Genomic DNA, 18,413 nt, shown 5'->3' with positions numbered 1-18,413 from the left:
AATACTGCACCAGTTGACATTCCCAACTATAATTTATGAGAATGCTGTTTTCCCTTCACCCTCCGGGCTGAGTTTTCCTGTAGAGAAGTGACGAATTGTAAGTGGTAACATACAGAGGCATATAGCCATGTGGATGGAGAACCAGCAGGCTTTAGATGGGTTTTATATATGATTTGCAACATCTAGAACTATTTTAATTACCTAGTTCTAACCCTCTTGTATACTAGTTGGTAGTTCTCTTCAGTGTCAGAGCAGCAAAATATTACTTTCTAGTAAAATAATTAACAAAATTATAGATGACAGTTATCAGTAGAGAATTATGTTAACTATCTCATTTTTATTGGAACAGAAATGAGTATATTCAGAGAAATAATCATGCTATTATGGTGTAAGAATTGTTTCCATTTTTATTAATGTAAAATGAGTAATTTCCTAAATCTTTTAATCAGCTAAGACTTGAAAAATCATTTTTTTTTTGGTGATGGCAACTAGAAATTGTAGCTCAGCTGATGTGTGTTGTTTGGGAAAGGAGCATGTTTATCTAAGTCCCTAATATCTATTCAGCCCACAGAAACTTGGTCACACATCTCTGAACAAATGTTTCTAGGAGGAATTGGTTTCTTTTATCTATCTGATAGAATAGTTGGGTGTTGCAAGACTAATAATGGTGGTGGGAAACTTAAGTTTGGTGGCATTAATAATTATTCCCCTTAGCTAATGTCAAGAAGAAATTTAATTTACATTGACCTTGAACCTTGGTGGGTTTTGTGCTATAAATATTTTGTCATTAGACTTGAGTGATTTTTTTTTTTTTTTTTAAGCAGAATGGAAATACAAAATTAGAAAGGAAAGTGGTATTAGCATGGGTGATTTGGTAGGCATTTTATGCTTTAGGAGGTCTGTATTAATAAAGGTAGTCTTTAAATTATCTCTCTAGTATCCTTTTGAAAGAGCAGAAAAATTCAATCGAGGCATCAGAAAACTTGGAATAACCCCAGAGGGACAAAGCTACCTTGATCAATTCAGGCAGCTCATCAGCCAAATCGGTAAGTTATTATGAAAGTGTCAGGAAATAAAGTACAAATCCCAAGAATCTATCTCATACCAATAAACAGCTTCATATGTGAGTGTCTGAGTTCAATTTGATTCCACTAGAGTAGTTTTCTTACCAAAAGTTTTTCAAATATGATTAGACTGTTGGTGCAGAAATAATTGATAGACTGTGACTAATATAAGTTAAATAAAACCTCTTCAATTAAATTAAAAATATATTTAATAACTAACTCATCTCAAAGACCATACTCATAATAAATAGTCAACTGGTAACTATTTATTGGGTACCTACTCTGTTCTAGGCATTGTTTGGGCTTTTAAAAGAGATTCCTTCAAGTTACAGCCTAAATGCAAAGGTATAAAATATTTATGTGAGAAGTTAATTAGTGTAAGTTAATAAGTTACATATAAATTTAAAGAGGAAATATTAAATGTTATAATTTTTCTATGATAGAACATTTCATGTTTATTTATAATTTCTTGATTTGTCCTTCTGCGTTACAAGTAGAACTTGTCTTCCGAAATGTGTTACATTATATTTAAAAGCAAGAACTGCATTTAAAAATAATCATAGATTAACAAAACTTTATACTTATTTGAGCTTTTCACATACATTATCTCTATTAATGTCCTCACAATAACCCTGTGAGGTAGGCATGTAATCACCATTTTAAAGATGAAAAAAGAGAAACTCAGAGAAATAAGTGGTGTTGCTGGGACTTAAACCAGGGTTTTTCACCTCTAAGTCCAAAAGTGTTTTATATTCTTCACAGTTGTAGACACCAAGCAATTAGTAAATTCTTCTTGACTATAATTTGGTAAAATTATGCCTCCTGAGATTCATTCATTCATTCATTTATCAAACATTTACTAAGAATCTATTACACCAAATATTGTTCTAAATACAGAGGATTTTCAAGGGGCTTTAAATTTACTAGTGGGAAAGATTATAAGCATTTACTTCTGGAGTAAAGTCACTGAAAACTAGCTTAAGTTTTATAAATTAATTGGTCTACATAGACATTTTTTATTTTAACTTTTTTTTTTTTTTTTTTTTTTTTTTGTGAGGGAGATCAGCCCTGAGCTAACATCCATGCTAATCCTTCTCTTTTTGCTGAGGAAGACCAGCCCTGAGCTAACATCTATTGCCAATCCTCCTCCCTTTTTTTTTTTTCCCTTTTTCTCCCCAAAGCTCTAGTAGATAGTTGTATGTCATAGTTGCACATCCTTCTAGTTGCTGTATGTGGGATGCTGCCACAGCATGGCTGGAGAAGCAGTACGTCGGTGCATCCCCGGGATCCAAACTCGGGCCGCCAGTAGTGGAGCACACGCACTTAACCGCTAAGCCACGGAGCTGGCCCCCGTACATAGATGTTTTTATTGTGTGTTAGTATAAGAACTTAGAGGATTTTACCTTTGTAAATTTTTTATTTTAAACAATTTAATAATGAGGTATTGTCAAATAAGTACTGTTTACTTCATAGTGACATTTGATGTCATATTAGACTGTAAAATTCTGGAGCAGTGGTTCTTAACCCTTTTTGAGAATCTGATGAAAACTGTGGATTAATTCCCCCAGAACGATGCCCATGTGCACACACGTATATGACTTTGTGTATAACATACCAGAGTTCAGGTGCTTAAATTTAGAGTCCACGGACCTCAGAGCTGTTTTTCTAGAGCAGTGTTGCTTAGAACTTCATTTATTCACATAGACAATATTAGAGTTTTTTTCCTCATATGAATACTGCCTATACTATTATTTCATGTTTTTATATTTTTTAAAAGTATAATTTTGTCCTATGAAATAATCAGTAAATCATGAGTTTAGTGTGCTAGTCATTTTTCCCCTAATATACATCAAGATACACATTTTTCCCCTAATACACAAAAAATTATAATGTCGCCTCAGTTGCCACCAGGATGCATTCTACAATTGGAGAATATTATCCCTTTCACTTTGTTAGCATTTTATTTTTTATTTTCTTCTTAGAAAATATAAATTCTTTATCTCTGCTTATAAAACATTGTAATGTGCGCTTGAGTCTGTTAAATATCTTGAGAAAAGGAGTAAGGAATCTAAGAGCAAAATGAGAAGTCCTTTTGTCTAATAACCTGCCTGCTGAAATAACAATAGCCACTGCTAATATTTATTGAGCATTTACTATGTGCCAGGGGTGTTCTGAGTCCTTTATATGTTCTAACTCATATAAAACTCACAACGCTATGAAGTAAGTATTATTTCCATTCATTCATTCTGCAGATATTTATTGAGGACAACAGATGTGGTGATATATATGACAGTAAGCAAAACCTCTGTTCCTTTAGAGCTTAATTTAACAGATAAGGAGAATGAGATACAAAGTTTATAACTTGACATAGATCTTACAGCTAAAAAGTGGCAGAGTCCAGGTTTGCCCCCGAGTTGTCTGGCTTCAGAGATTTTGCTCTTAACTGCTACTCTGCACTTGCCTCTCACTGGCACGTTTTGATGAGCCAGATACGGGACTGACAATTTGGAGGACAACAATGAAACTAGATATTTGATTTTTTTAAGATGCATGTTAAAGAGAGATTTTACCATCATCTTTCATATTGGGACAGGCCTTAAAATAGATTCAGTGATAACCTACCTTGAGGGTTGTTAAAAACATCAGATAAGATAATGTTTGTAAAACATATATTACTGTAATGATGGTGAAATGTTAACTGCTTCTTACCTTTTCGTCTGTTCTTTCTCCCGAGTAATTTCAGTTCAGTTGAGCAATATATATTGAATTCCTATTATGTGCCAGAACATGTTGGCTCTAGGGACGGAGCAGTGAAGAAGACAAAAGCTGCATCATGGACCTTGCATTCTAGTTGAGGGAGACACAAACAAAAAGATATATAATATGTCAATGATAGTGCTGGGTAAGGAGATGTAATAGGACTGGCCAGTGCTATTCAGTGATGCTCAGGGGAAGCTCTAAGGAGGTGACATTTGAGCAAGGACCCTAAATAACATGAAGGAGTAAGCCATATGCATATCCAGGGAAGGAGTATTCCAGACAAAGGCAACAGTAAGTGCAAAAGCCCTGTGTCTGCGTAGCATTCTGGGGAATAGTCAGGGGCTGGAATGGAGTTAGTGAAGACCTGAGCGGGAGGGTACCGTACCAGAACAGCAGCAAGGGGCGAGAGCGTGCAAGCCTTTGTAGACCATGTAAGGAGTGTGGATTTTATTCTGAGATGGAAAGCCATTGTAGAGTTTTCAGAAAAGGAGTGATAAGCTCCCACTTAGTTTTAAAAGAACCACCAGCTGCTATGTAGATAAAAGATTGGAGAGTGGGATGCTAAAGGTGAAAGTAGGGAAATCAGGAGGCCATTGTGTATTGCAGTGGTCTACGCCAGAGGTGGTGGTTTGGAATAGGGTGATAGCTGTGAAGGTGGTGAAAAGTGGTTGGGTTCTGGCCACATTTTGAAGGCAAAGCCAACATAATTTGTCCATTGATTAGATATAAAGTGTGAGAGAAAGAAAGGAGTCAGGGATGACTTCAAGGCATTTGGCCTGAGCAACTGGAAGGATGGAATTGTCAGTTTCTGAGATAGGAAGTATAATTGGGGGTGAAGATCTTGAGTTTGCCTTGAACATATTAAATTAAAAGTTCTTCTTAGACATATAGGTGTAGGCATTGGAGAAAACCTAGAGGAGTAGTCTAGGATGGAGATAGATATAAATTCAGGTGGCATCAAATAAAGATTTTTTGATATCACTTCCAGCTTTGCATGTGTGTGTGTGTATGTGTGTGAGAGAGAGAGAGACTGACACTCAATGTGAGAGGGAAGAAGTTATTGATATAGTAGTTTAAAAATGTTTGATTTTTTTAAGTAGTCAGCATTTAATGAATTTAGTTTATCAAATGTTACATTTTTTAAATATTTAATATAGATGTATATAAATATGTACATTTATATTTTAAGTGCACAAATACATGTTTTATTTTTATGGAGCAGGAACTAAAGTAAAATACAGCAGAATCTTTTGGTACTTAGGAGTGGAAACCTGGTAATTGACTGCTATATATAACTGTATTCATGATTATTAGGGTTTAGAGTTACTTGTATAAATATCTGATTTTTTTGTGTGTGGTTTTTAAGGTAATGCTATGGGCTATGTACGAATGATAAGATCTGGTGGCCTTCATTGTAGCAGCAATGCCATTAGGTATGGATGCAAACATTTTTGCCTTGTTATGCCATTTAAAAATTTTGTTATTTAAATCTATCTTCATTAAGTAATATTGTAGAGAAGGTTATTTTTCTTGTTGCTATCTTTTGAGATAAAATATGGAAGAAAAATATTAATTCTACTAGTTAAATTTTTTTTCTCCTTAAATTTTAAGACTACAGCAGACCTTTGGAAGTCTTTATTTCTCTCAAAGTTGTAGTTAATTTATCAGTACAGTTTGTGAATGGTTCTTAAGATTATATGATTTTAAGGATTAAAGTTCAATTATTCATATCTAAAATTCTCTTTTGGAACTAAAGTGGTGATATTAATAATATAACTGAAATGCAAATTCTTTCCAAATATATAGTTGAAAAGTTTAGAGTCCTGCAGCACCACTTTCATATCTGTGTCAGTTGCACATGTTTACTTTGCCTTAATAAATGCCTTCCCAAATTCTCATGTAGATTTGTTCCTGATCTTGAAGATATTGTAAATTTTGAAGAACTAGTAAAAGAAGAAGGTCTTGCGGAAGAAACCTTAAAAGCAGCAAGGTAATCTAGTTTTGGAGATTTAAGAAGTGCATGTTTATATAAAATATTAAAGAGAAGACTAGAGAGTAATATATAAACTTATATGTCAGTGTTTTTATTATAAAAGATACGGTCTCAGTTTATGAACTATAATTCTTGTTAAGACTACAATATTCGGGGATCTTTCCAAATTCACCAAAAAGGGATCTTCTAGAACATGCTGTCTAATATAGTAGCCACTAGCCACACGTGGCTGTTGAGCACCCAAAATGTGGCTGGTCCAAATTGAAATGTGCTCAACTGTAAAGTACATAACTAATTTTGAGGATTTGGTTTTAAAAAAAGAATACCAAATATCTCATTAATAAAATTTATTTCACCTGTTTCTTTTTACCTTTTTATATTTGTTTGCCAACATTGCGGTAGAATACCAGTTCTTCATTTCATGTAATTTGGAGCACTGTCCAGTAGAGTAGCCACTACCACATGTAGCTGTTGAACGCTTGAAATAGAGCTAATGTGACTGGGGAACTGAATTTAAAACTTTATTTCATTTAAATTTAAATAGCTAATGGCTATCTTATTGGACAGTGCAGATTTACAAATTTGAGTCAGTAGTGATTTTGGAACATAATTTAAAACTTGAGAGAGGTATGCAGAATTGTTAAGAAATTCTTTAGAAAACTGTAAGTTTTATTATTAATATTTATAACAATTATTGAGTTAGGCATGAAGAGGAACGTCCATGTCTACCTGGACAAAGTAGAGACAGTTTGAATATCGAAAAGAATAATGGCAGAAATCGATTATAATACATTGAATAAAAAAAGAAGCCATGAGTCATTAGTGATAATAAGGAAGGCTGGAGGAGCAGAGGGAAAGTTCCTTTTTACAGAAGAATGCCAGGTAATAAATACAGAAGGGATGAGAAAATTTAGGGGGAAAAAAATCACTGTTTTGTGATCATCACTGTAATACTTGAACTCAGACGGAACTCATCAACGGATTTGAAAACGTTTTTGGAAAACAGAGTATTCATTCACTATCAAAAAAATTATCCCACAAATTGCTTATTAATCACCAAGGGGCAAACCGTCTTACCATGGAGAGATTGATGTATTCTGCCCTAACCAAGTGATCAAACTTAGCATCACCAGTAACAGGACACACTGACATCATGTGGCCTCCTGATGCAATGTAACAGCAAGTACCTTTGTTGTATTCTTGCCAGAAATGTTTACTCTGAATTTATTATGAGGAAACCATCTGAGACATCCAGAATGTGGGGCATTCTATGAAACACCTGGCCTAGACTCTATAAAAATGTCATGTCATGAAAGACAGAAAGCAAGGAGACTGTTCTAGATTAGGAGACTAAAGAGACCTGAACCAAATGCAATGGGTGATCCTTAATCATATCCTAGATAAGGAAAAAAATAGCCATAAGGGACATTTGGGGGATAATGGGAAATTTGAACATGTATATTAGATAATGCTATATTTGATTTTTGGATGCAATAATGTATTGTGGCTTTGTAGGAAAATGTCTTCGTTCTTAATAGATTCATACTCAAGTATATATGGGCTAAGTGACATGAGTTCTGCAACTTTGGAATGTTTCAGGAAAAAGAGAAAACAAATGTGGCAAAAAGTTACAAAGGTGAATCTAGTTGAAGGATAAATGGGTAGTCATTACACTACATTTTAACTTTTCAATAGGCTTGAAATTTTTTAAAATGAAAAAAGGAAAATGCATGTGTGCATTTTTATGAGAATAAAGCCCAAAACAGAAAATTTGCTCTGAAATATCCTATTGGATAGTTTAGTTCTTTGCCATATTAAAGAAGCCATGTTCAGTTAATGAGCTATTTGCAGTCAGGTGCCCTGAAATGATTAAAATAGTTTGTGGCTTGTATGTCAAAGAAGAAAATCAGACCTCTCATTAAGTGATGTCATTCAAACGTTTAAAGATTGATGACCTTTTAAAAGTATTTTGAAGCAGTTCAAGGAGGTCTGAGAGTGGGATCTTTTAAGATCTCTAGGGTAAAGCTGTCTCTGCTAATCGCAAGGTCCAGATTTGTGCAAAGGAGTGGATGAATGACATCAAGTGAAGGAAGGTTCATGGCAGGTGAAGTCAAGGAGTTGTGGTGTTACGGTAATGACTCGATTATCTAAATGGACGGTGGAGTCTTCCAGAATGATGGAGGAGCACTGGAGGAGGCGTCATAGTCTAGGTCAATGAGTGTCTGGCAGTGGTTAAAAAGTGGATGGCTGTGTTCAGTTGGGTAGTTGGATATAGTTGGATCAAGAGTCTTAAGCTATTTCTACCTTTTATTGGTGGGGGAATAAGAATTTGAAAGTGGTAGTAGCTGTACATGAGGGGTGCAGGGGAAAAAGCAGCTCATGTTTCTGAAGGTTGAATGGGAAGCTCAGTTCTTGAAAAAGAGCCAGGTTTCAGTTGAGGTAAGGAGGTGTGAAAGGAGCGTAGTGAAGAGATTTAAGATGAAGAGGAATTTATTTACAATGAACTGGAATTCTACAGGGCTCATTGTGGAAAGAAGCAATACAAAACTCTTATTTTAAGTTCCAGGGTGCCCTACATACTCTATTTTAGGGACTAAGTTAGTTAAACAGTATTGATCAGCTTCTGTTCACAAGAAAATGAGTTCATTCCTGAACTCCAGGGAAATTGATTTAGAAATGTCTGATAATCTTTCATACTTTTGAGTGCTCTCATCTAAACTGATGAGAGACGGATTTAAAAATCCATATATTCCTTTGAGAAAGGAACCAAGTAAATAATTTTTTGCATTTTAGGCATTTGGATTCAGTCCTCAGTGATCACACAAGAAATTCTGCTGAAGGCACAGAGTATTTCAAAATGCTTGTAGATGTTTTTGCTCCAGAATTTCGAAGGCCAAAGAATATACATCTCCGAAATTTCTATATCATTGTTCCCCCTCTGGTGAGTATTTTTAGTACCCAAAATGAATTTTTAAAAAAAGTATTAGTAAATAAATCTAATTTCTTTGCAGCAGGAAATGCACACAGGCTATATTACTGACTTTTCTGGTTGTAGATAAAACCAAATGTGAACTCAGTGAATGTGGCCCAGAATTTTTACCTATTAGCTATGCAGAATGAGACTTATTTATAGTTAAGATAGGTTCTTATTTGTTAATAACTGCCATAGAAATCCTAGTGTGATTTAAATTACTTGAGTGTACATTATTATAAATATATGTACACACACCATATAATCTTCAGGCTGAATTATACCATATAATCATTTTAAGTGATTAATGTTGACTAACTTTAACTGTTACAGTATGAAGTTATTTCTAACAAATCTCTTATAATTTGAGGACATCTTCTCTACTCAGTAGTAAATACTAACATCGAGTCTAAATTTTTAGTGCTTCCTCATTATAGTATATAGTGTGTTCTGCTCTAATTCTCTAGTTGCCATCTAAAAATAGGTTGTACCCAAAATTGCATTATAAAAACAACTGTTACAGTGGGGAAAATGGAGATTGGAGATGAGAGAAGTATATCCTAGCAATAAGAGTTATTTTTCCCTAAAGGTTTCTATAATAAAGCTGTTTTTTAAAAAATTTGTAAATAGCTCTAAAATCTAAATATCACTGAGTAGATGTAACTTCTGGTTACATCTAACTTTGATCAACAGTAACAACTTTTCAGGGCCGGCCCCGTGGCGCAGCGGTTGAGTTCGCGCGCTCCACTTTTGCGGCCCAGGGTTCACAGGTATGGATCCTGGGCGTGCACTGATGCACCGCTTGTCAAGCCATGCTGTGGCGGCGGCATCCCATGTAAAGTAGAGGAAGATGGACACAGATGTTAGCCCAGGGCCAGTCTTCCTCAGCAAAAAGAGGAGGATTTGCAGCGGATGTTAGCTCAGGGCTCATCTTCCTCACAAAAAGAAGAGTAACAACTTGTCATATTGCTGCCTGAATTGTTAACACATATCTTTTTACATATTGTAACCGTTATTGTCCATTGAAGCTGATAGTCTATGGACAGCTTTTTTCTTCATGAATTTTCTTTTCTACTGTTTTTTTATACATTTATTGTTAATGCTCCATCATAATAATGTCATAACTATGATGTAGCAAAATGTCCATATTCATCTCATAAGCATTATCTTTTCATCTTAAGATAGGGTCAAACTGGAGGTGCGTCTGTCTTCATTATACTTTCATAAGAGTGTTGTTAACTTAGGGTGAGTTCTCACCGTATTTCTTTGATTTGAAGGGCGGTGTACTCAAACCATAGTAAACAGCAATGGGGAGCCATTTGTGAATTTGGGGAAGAGGAGTTTTGCAGGGCAGCTGTCAGAATTCAGTTGATGGAGAAAACAAGATGGATTAAGAGCACTTCAGAGGAGTATAGGACACTATTCTCGTGCTTGAGTTTATGATCTAATTCCAGAAAAAAGACAAACATAAATGAAATATCTAAAAAAGATTTAAATAACAGTTGATAAAGATTTCACAAATATGTGATTAATTGCCAAGTAAGTTTTACAGGCAGTAAAGTGAAACTTGACATTTTGTTTCCAGTGTAGTATTATAGTACTTATCACACTGTATCATAATTACTTTTAAACAGGTCTCTTTGTACCCCTCTAGGGCTCTGCTGTCCATATGTAGCCACAAGTGGCTACTTAAATTTAAATTAATTAAAATTTTATAAAATAAAAATCCAGTTCCTGAGTTTTACTAGCCACATTTCAAGTGCTCAGTGGCTGTCTGTGGCCAGTGGCCATATTGGACAGTACAGGTACACAGCATTTCTGTCACTGCTGAGAATGCTGCCCTGGAGTGTGAACTCTCTGATGGTATTTGTGTTTTTATTGTAATTACTTAATAATGCCTGGTGTATAGTAAGCTTCAGTAAACCTTTGTTGAATAATGATATGATTAAAGTAGTTTGGAGGAGCTGAATTTTTAGGGGTGTGATTTTTTTGGCAATTCCTTTATCCAAATGACTACTAATCCTTTTTAACCAAGAATATGATAAATAGTATTTTAGAGTGAATTGGGTGGGCAGAAGTAAGGACTGCCATGCTTAAGAGCGCTTATGCTTAAAGTAAAAAAGTAGCAGGCCTACTTTTCTGACTCCAGCTTTCACTTAGAGTATGACTTTAGGCAGGTTACTAAACCTCAAGCCTCAGTGTCCTCATGGTAAAGTATGCATAATATTTCATAATGAACTATATACAAGGCATTGTGCTTGGGTTAAGTGGTGATTGAGGGAGTGCTCATATTTAAAGGACTTGGAAAGAAGACCCATTAAGAGGTACTTGTACAGGGCCGGCCCGGTGGTGTAGTGGTTAAGTTCACACACTCTGCTTAGGCGGCCCGTGGTTTGGGGGTTCAGATCCCGGGTGCGGACCTACACACCACTCATCAAGCCATGCTGTGGTGGCATCCCACATACAAAAAATAGAGGAAGATTGGCACGGATGTTAGCTCAGGGCCATTCTTCCTCACCAAAAAAAAAAAAAAAAAAAGAGGTACAGATTGTGACCTCACCAAGAGGCTATTTATATGACACAGATGTTTCAAATCAAAAGGAGAGGAACCTAGAAGAGCTCCTATTTATAATTTTTGAAATATCTGTTTTAGAAACTAAATTCTGAAGATTTTTTAGCACAGTTGTTTCTCTAATATGTTGTTATATCTTTTTAGACCCTCAACTTTGTAGAGCATTCCATTAGTTGCAAGGAGAAATTGAATAAAAAAAATAAAATTGGAGCTGCTTTTACTGATGATGGCTTTGCCATGGGTAAGCTTAATGGAATTGTTTTACCATTGATTTTATGTTCACCTTATAATGGATTTTTAGAAACATCTGCTTGAGAAGAGGTCTATGCAGTCTTTGTAGATTTGTTTCTCACGAGCACTGTTTACTGTTTTTAAGCTGGGTCTTCCGATTGATAATACTTGTTTTCCATCATTTATAACTCTCATTCATGCCCCCCTGGTGTTGCTGATCACTTAGTCTAGTTGGCCCTAATATTCAGGCTTTGTTTTTGTTGCCGTTTTACGGTTTTAGCATCTGTATTTAACTTCGCTGTAGCTTCCTCAGTTGCTGTTTTTCAGCAGTGGAGGTTTGTCCTCACCCTTACAGCCTGTGTTACCTCCAGGTGATTTTCATAGCTGTGTTATTTTTTTCTTCTTCTTAACTAGCTTGTTTTTAGTTCTTTATACTTCCGCATCTTTTATGCTGTAAAATATAAATTTGAAAGAGGATTAATTAAAAATGGTTAGCTTAATGTTAAGAGTTATTGGTGGAGTAGAAGACAACTTCTGTACTCATAATTGAGCTTTGGTTTTGCTGATGACTGCAGGTGTGGCTTACATTCTAAAGCTTCTGGATCAGTACCAGGAATTTGACTCACTTCACTGGTTCCAGTCTGTTAGAGAGAAGTACCTGAAGGAGATCAGAGCAGTTGCTAAGCAACAGAATGTGCATTCAGCTAGTCAAGATGAAAAACTACTGCAAACCATGAATCTCACTCAGAAGCGACTGGATGTCTGTCTCCAGGTTAGAGGATAGTAACAGTTAAATCTGCATTGGCTTTTGATATCCATTACTTCTTGATATCTGAAGAAACATAAATTGTATGGAAACCCCCATTTTAGCAAGTGAGATGAATAGTGGTAATGAGAGCATCTGTTCAAATGAATGGCGTTTGGAAGCCCCTTGACTCAGATGTTAAAAATGGACGGATTACTTGGTTCAGTTTCTGCTTTATGATTTCCATTAGAGCTTTTTAGAAATAATGAAAAAGAGACATTAAATATGATAATTTTGATATTTTGCTATAATATTTTCATCGTATATTTCAAATTTTTTAATTTACTTAGGAATTTGAATTGCTCTATTTCTCACTGAGCAGTGCAAGAATTTTCTTCAGAGCTGACAAGACTGCAGCAGAAGAAAACCAAGAAAAGAAAGAGAAAGAAGGTCAGTGGGTGGCTTAAATTTGGAAAGAGCAATAAATCTTGAGCAGCAGGCACAAATGCCTCATTTTATCTGGTCAGACTTGCAGCTTCCTTTTCCTCTTGAAAAATAATACAGGTCTAGAAATGATTTCTTAAAGAAGTAAAGCCTATGTGGAGTATTTGTGAAACAGAAAATAAATTTACATAGTTTATGCATTTCATTCTGGGGTAACTCTTTATTCAGTTTCATCTTCCTAATTTAAATAAAATTTAACAAGTTGAGTTTTTTTCTTTCACCCTCCAACCTATATCAGATAAGCAGGAACAGATGAGAGGAGGAACACTAAATATTGCTGAAGGCAGAGCTGCTGATGACTAAACCGTTGAATGAGATGGGACAGGTGATTAAGGAGGCGTAAAAAAGTAGGGGCTATTTAAATGTCATAGGCAACAGCCTCCTGCTGTCTTCATGGCCACGCCTTGGAGAATCAGAGTGCAATGGAGGCATAATAACTGATCATGATGTGCATGGACTTGAGTCATTAAGGAAAGGATTCTGTCCATTGTGTTGTGTGTAAATTGCTCAGTGTCTCATGCTTAAGGACCTCCATGATATATTTCTCTCAGATTTGAGAAATTTAGGAACAGTTGTCTTCCCTGAAGAATGGATGTTTCCTTTTTTCTGTCATGGAAATTATGTAACTTAGGTTTTCCTCTCTGCTTGGGATAGCAACTAAGTTGACACTTTTCATGTTTGCTCCTTTTTCTTTTTTCTGACTTGTATTTTACAAATCAAGACATAAAACTTACATTTCGTAAAACAAAAATTAATCTTATTTTGTCAGTTAAATTTTAAAATACTATTTTTTTTACACGTGAATAGAGGTGATTCATTTGGGTAGACCACTTGTATCAGCTACCTTATTCCCTGATAATGTTGTATCAATTAAATGTTACTTATTAGTTAGGAGCATATACAGGCATTTTTGGAATCTAGACTGAGAAAGTAATAATTGTGTACTTGGAATATGATTTCAGACTGTTGCCAGGAAGATACTCAGTATTTATTAAATGAAAATATGTATATATTATGTTTGAGTTCATTTTCAAGGCTATGATAATATTTAGTTAGCAAAGCCATTTGGAAGAATCTGAGTTGACATAATCTAAATTGTGAAGAAACTCAAGTTATTGCTTAGGTTCTGCTCAGGCATTTCGTGATGCCAGAACCTTGTCTCCAGCCCAGGGGCTTGGGAATACTCTGCATGTGGATCGGGTATTTACTTTAAGGCCTACAGCATTAAGACAAAAGATAGCACCTTTCAGAGCTCCTTGCTTTGGACTGTTGTACTTAAGGAACTCTCTAGGGTTCTGGTTGATGTATATTCACCCACATGCCTAGGTTCTTCTGTTTTAGGACTCTCTTTTAGCTTAAGTTTGCTCAGAGAGGTAGTCAAAGTTACTAGATACATTAGTCAAATAGTTTTTCTCTGTTAATGAAAGATGTGCATGTGACATTTTCCACAAAAAGCCAGGAATTCATTTCATCACAATCATAATAAAAAGCTGCTTTTCAAAATAAATTATAAATACAAATGGGAAGTTATTATGGATAATTTTATATGTGAATTTGCAACCATGTTTCTATCGGTAACATAGAAATCTAGAGGGGGAACTGGCCTAGGGGGAGAATGCCTTCAAACATGCACTGTGAAACCCCACCCCAGATGCAGTTCTGATCTCTCACAAGTCTACACCAGTCAAGAACCAGTCACAACATTACATTTGCGATATTTAGCCTAAATTTTTAAAAAATTAAACGATGTAATTTGTGATCTTAGAGAAATATTTGGTAGATGCAGCATTTTCTTAATTTGAAATTTAGCAATACAGCTCTTCTCAATTTTTATTTACTTAATTCATTTTTTTTAAATGAACATAAATATGTCCATTGTTATTTTCACTCCTGCTTTCAGAAGAGACTAAAACAAGCAGTGGAGGCCTGTCCGACAGCGCTGTGTCTGCAGATCCTGTTGTCAAATGATATCGATGGTATGCGTTGCCCCTGTGAAATCATCAGAATTGTGTCACTACTATTGCCAGTGCAATGTCAGTAAGCTAATGATGAAGTGTTTCCTGGGCCACATCTCTGGAAAATATTTAGATGTTGCAGCTCTTTAAGGCAGTGCTCTAAAAGTTAAGTCCATTCTTCCAAAGGCATTACTTTTCAAAGGTTGAGAATGAGATTTTAAAATTGGATTTTTGCCTGGACTTGAGGCTATAAGATGTGCCTAGGAACAGTTATTTAAGTGAAGTTAAGTTATAAAAGGGCCAATCCAAATTCCCAAACTGCCACCTCAGATCTCTTGTAATCTACATGAATGTTTATAATTGTATTTGCATAGGTCTTTGATCTATATTTGTCTTAGTCTTTGGAAGTTCAATGCGTATACTATGTACAGCCAGTAAATACATGTTTAAACAAAAGGATTTGAGCCTGAAATTCATGAGGCATATGTATCAATATTCTTATAAAAGGAATATATGAAGATGGTTTTGATACTAGAGGTGAGGCACAAGTGTGTTGTGTACCCTCTATGTACAGTATAAACTGATTCATTAATTTCATGTGAGTCACAAGAGCTGCTGATGTCTTTAGTGAGACATTTTATAACTAGTTTACATTGCTTTGAGAACATTTAACCTCCAACAGTTGCTTTAAACTTAAGATGTACTTCATACTCAAGATGAAAGAAAATTCAGATAAAGCCATAGAGTCCTGCTTGAAGCTTCGTTTTTGGTTGAAGGCACTATGTATGATATCAAAGAAAATTGAATGAATTCCTATTTCTACATCCAAACTCAGGTTTCTTCTACATTAGGTTGAATTGAAATCTTGGTGATGGTTTGGGCAGACTTTTTCTTTAAACCAAGTATAATCTAAGACATCTGATTAAGCACTGTGCAGGCTTTTAAAAAATTACCACTGTGAGAATAAAGTGCTAATAAATTATTTACGGATTTAAAAAGTACAGAAAGATTTTGAGTAAATTTAGTTCCCAGCAAGCTGCTAGCTTTATTTTTGTAAAGATTGTCAGTTAATAGTTAAATGGTTAATCACGGCCTATAAACTTTTAATATAAGACAGTGATACTTTTACAATGAAAACAAGAAGTTTTAAAACTTTGCATGTAATATATCATTTTGGGAAATACTTGATTTTTCCATTGCACTCACCTTTTATGCATTTCTTTGGGGAAATCCTGCAAATAATGCTAACATCGTTGTTTGATTTCCAGCTTTTGCAACAGGTGTACAATGCCCTGTCTGTATCATTGGTTAGGGTGAGGGTAACTTTCCCAGCCCAAGATAAAACACTTTTACTGTTAAAAATCAGAAAAAACAGAATAGGTAGGAAATGTTTTTTGTTTATTATGTAAACATGACTTAGAGAATTATGGACAGTGGATGGATTAAAGGCATTTCATAACTGTAGAATTGGCCCTAAAGCATGCTGCATAATTATTAATTTATATTTTCATTATTATAAATGTTTATATTAATGATCTTTCATTTGATCGTATCAAATTCGTCACCATTTCCTAGCAACAGTATTGTTTTTTCTGTTTCTCTTCTCTGACTTCCCTAAAATCATCTCCTTTAATAGGGATAGAATTATAATTAGAAGAGAATCAGATGTCTCTGTTTGTTATCCCCACACATCAATTAATTATTTTATCAATACTAGGTAAGCATTCACATGCTGACTTCCTGGATACCTACAATTGAGAAGAAAGTGACAGATTATTATTTCGCCCTTAGTTCGAAATGTCACTTGGATAAATTATAGTAAGTTCATATATTTGAAATAAAATCTCTGAAAAGATTAAGCATATTTAAATGCTATTAAAGTGCAGAGCAACAGGGCTTGAGTGTTTCACACCTAAGTTAATATACACATTTGGATGATGGTTTTCCTTGCTAACATATTAATGTTAATATTTTCATTTTTTTCATACTGTAATTTAAAATTAGTGTGAGCATTTGTTGTAAATTCACAGAAAACTTAATGTACAAATTCTCAGGAAATAAGGACTAACCATAACATTGTCAGTTCTAATTAAATTTTGTAAATGATGGCAAGCTTGTTACCTCACTTGAGTGGGGCTTCCCCCTCCTGCATCTTAATGTATATTAAATGTTTAATATACATATTATACAATATGTATAATAAAACATTAATAAATATAATTTCAAAAATTTACTTCCCCTGTATGTTTATATTCAAAATGGAATGTCTTAAACCAGTAGTTCTTAACCTTAACCTTTTTGGAGTCCCCTTTAATCTAACAAAATATACGGAATTTATTTAAAAAAAATACTTGCATGCACATAGGCAAAAAATTTCAAGTGTTTAATGTTAGAAATAACTGTAGGGCCATTTGCAAACATGTGTTGAACTGAAACAATAATAATAATAAATGAGAGCCTTTTAAATATTACACTGAAAACAAGAGGCATGAGCCTTTTAACTGCTACACTGGAGAAACTGTTCTTGGTCAAGTCTGAGTGCTGTTCCTTTTTTCCTGAGGTAGTGAAACTTTAAGTGTGGGAAAGATGAGAGAATACCATCACATTCATCATCATGTTATTCATTTAGGCTGGGTTGGTTAAATGTAAAAGGTAGACTTTAACCAATTTAAGTAATTTTAGTTCTTTTTTTCAGCTGAAGTTGCAGAAGTTTCAGAACTGATGGTATTCTTTTTCTTAAGGAAGTTTTAATGCTATAGTTTTTTTAGATGTTAGGAACAGTTTAACAGGTTTTCCAAGATTTCAGTTAAAAAAAGGCATCCAGAAGAAGTGGAAATCTGTAGAGATTAAGTGAAGTCATAAGACTATGCAGTGAACTCAGAGATGGTGATGGCAAAGTTAGAATTTAGTTTACACAAAAAGTTCTTATATATAGTATATAAAAAGTCGATTTGGGCAAGTATATGGATGTTTTCCTCTATTTTTACTATTTGGCTTTTCTTTACCACCTGGTTTACCTGATAGCTCCAGTTGTTCCCAACAGTGGAGAGACAGTCAGGAAAGGAGATGAAATGTATCTATCTTCCAATCATTGCAGATCTGATGTTGTAATTCTGGGATCATCTTGAAGGACTGTACATTTTTTTTTTTTTAAAGATTTTATTTATTTATTTTTTCCCCCCAAAGCCCCAGTAGTTGTATGTCATAGCTGCACATCCTTCTAGTTGCTGTATGTGGGACGCGGCCTCAGCATGGCCGGAGAAGCAGTGCGTCGGTGCGTGCCCGGGATCCGAACCCGGGCCGCCAGCAGCGGAGCGCACGCACCTAACCGCTAAGCCACGGGGCTGGCCCAAGGACTGTACATTCTCTAATGTATGTAAGATGTGTGTAGTGAAACATTCTTTAGTATTGGCCTCATTATCATTAAAGAGAGGGGAAAAAAGTTAACGCTTTTATACCCAGAAGCACCTATCAGATTATTATTTAGTCATTTCAGAATCTACACAAACGGTAACAAGGCATTAAAGATGCACTTTAAGTTGATATAATTACTGAATATCCGAATGATCTTCAAAGGTTAATGTACTGCGAGAAGCATATGGAAACTGCTTTGTCTCT

At 35.0% G+C, this 18,413-nt stretch overlaps 1 protein-coding gene across 6 annotated transcripts in view; it reads left to right on the top strand.

Annotated features, from left to right (window-relative positions):
• WASHC4 (WASH complex subunit 4) overlaps positions 1-18,413 on the top strand; it is a 70,066-nt gene that overhangs the window by 39,373 nt on the left and 12,280 nt on the right. For 3 of the 6 annotated variants that reach the window (XR_015556368.1, XM_087449004.1, XM_087449003.1), the window contains exons 26-33: positions 938-1,046; positions 5,191-5,257; positions 5,728-5,814; positions 8,611-8,758; positions 11,505-11,601; positions 12,167-12,363; positions 12,687-12,786; positions 14,741-14,816. Coding sequence is in view for 5 of the 6 variants with exons in the window: in XM_087449004.1 (XP_087305130.1) it covers positions 938-1,046; positions 5,191-5,257; positions 5,728-5,814; positions 8,611-8,758; positions 11,505-11,601; positions 12,167-12,363; positions 12,687-12,786; positions 14,741-14,808 (873 nt within the window). In the remaining variant the exon portion in view is untranslated. Of the gene's footprint in view, positions 1-937; positions 1,047-5,190; positions 5,258-5,727; positions 5,815-8,610; positions 8,759-11,504; positions 11,602-12,166; positions 12,364-12,686; positions 12,787-14,740; positions 17,029-18,413 lie in introns of those variants that run through there. The other 3 variants (XM_004418053.3, XM_087449006.1, XM_087449005.1) reach the window with 2 other exon arrangements.

Source organism: Ceratotherium simum, chromosome 25 (genome assembly GCF_057802395.1).
Source record: "Ceratotherium simum simum isolate JZ-2026a chromosome 25, ASM5780239v1, whole genome shotgun sequence".
NCBI classification, from domain to species: Eukaryota; Metazoa; Chordata; class Mammalia; order Perissodactyla; family Rhinocerotidae; genus Ceratotherium; species Ceratotherium simum.
This window is presented reverse-complemented; position numbering and strand designations above follow the sequence as displayed.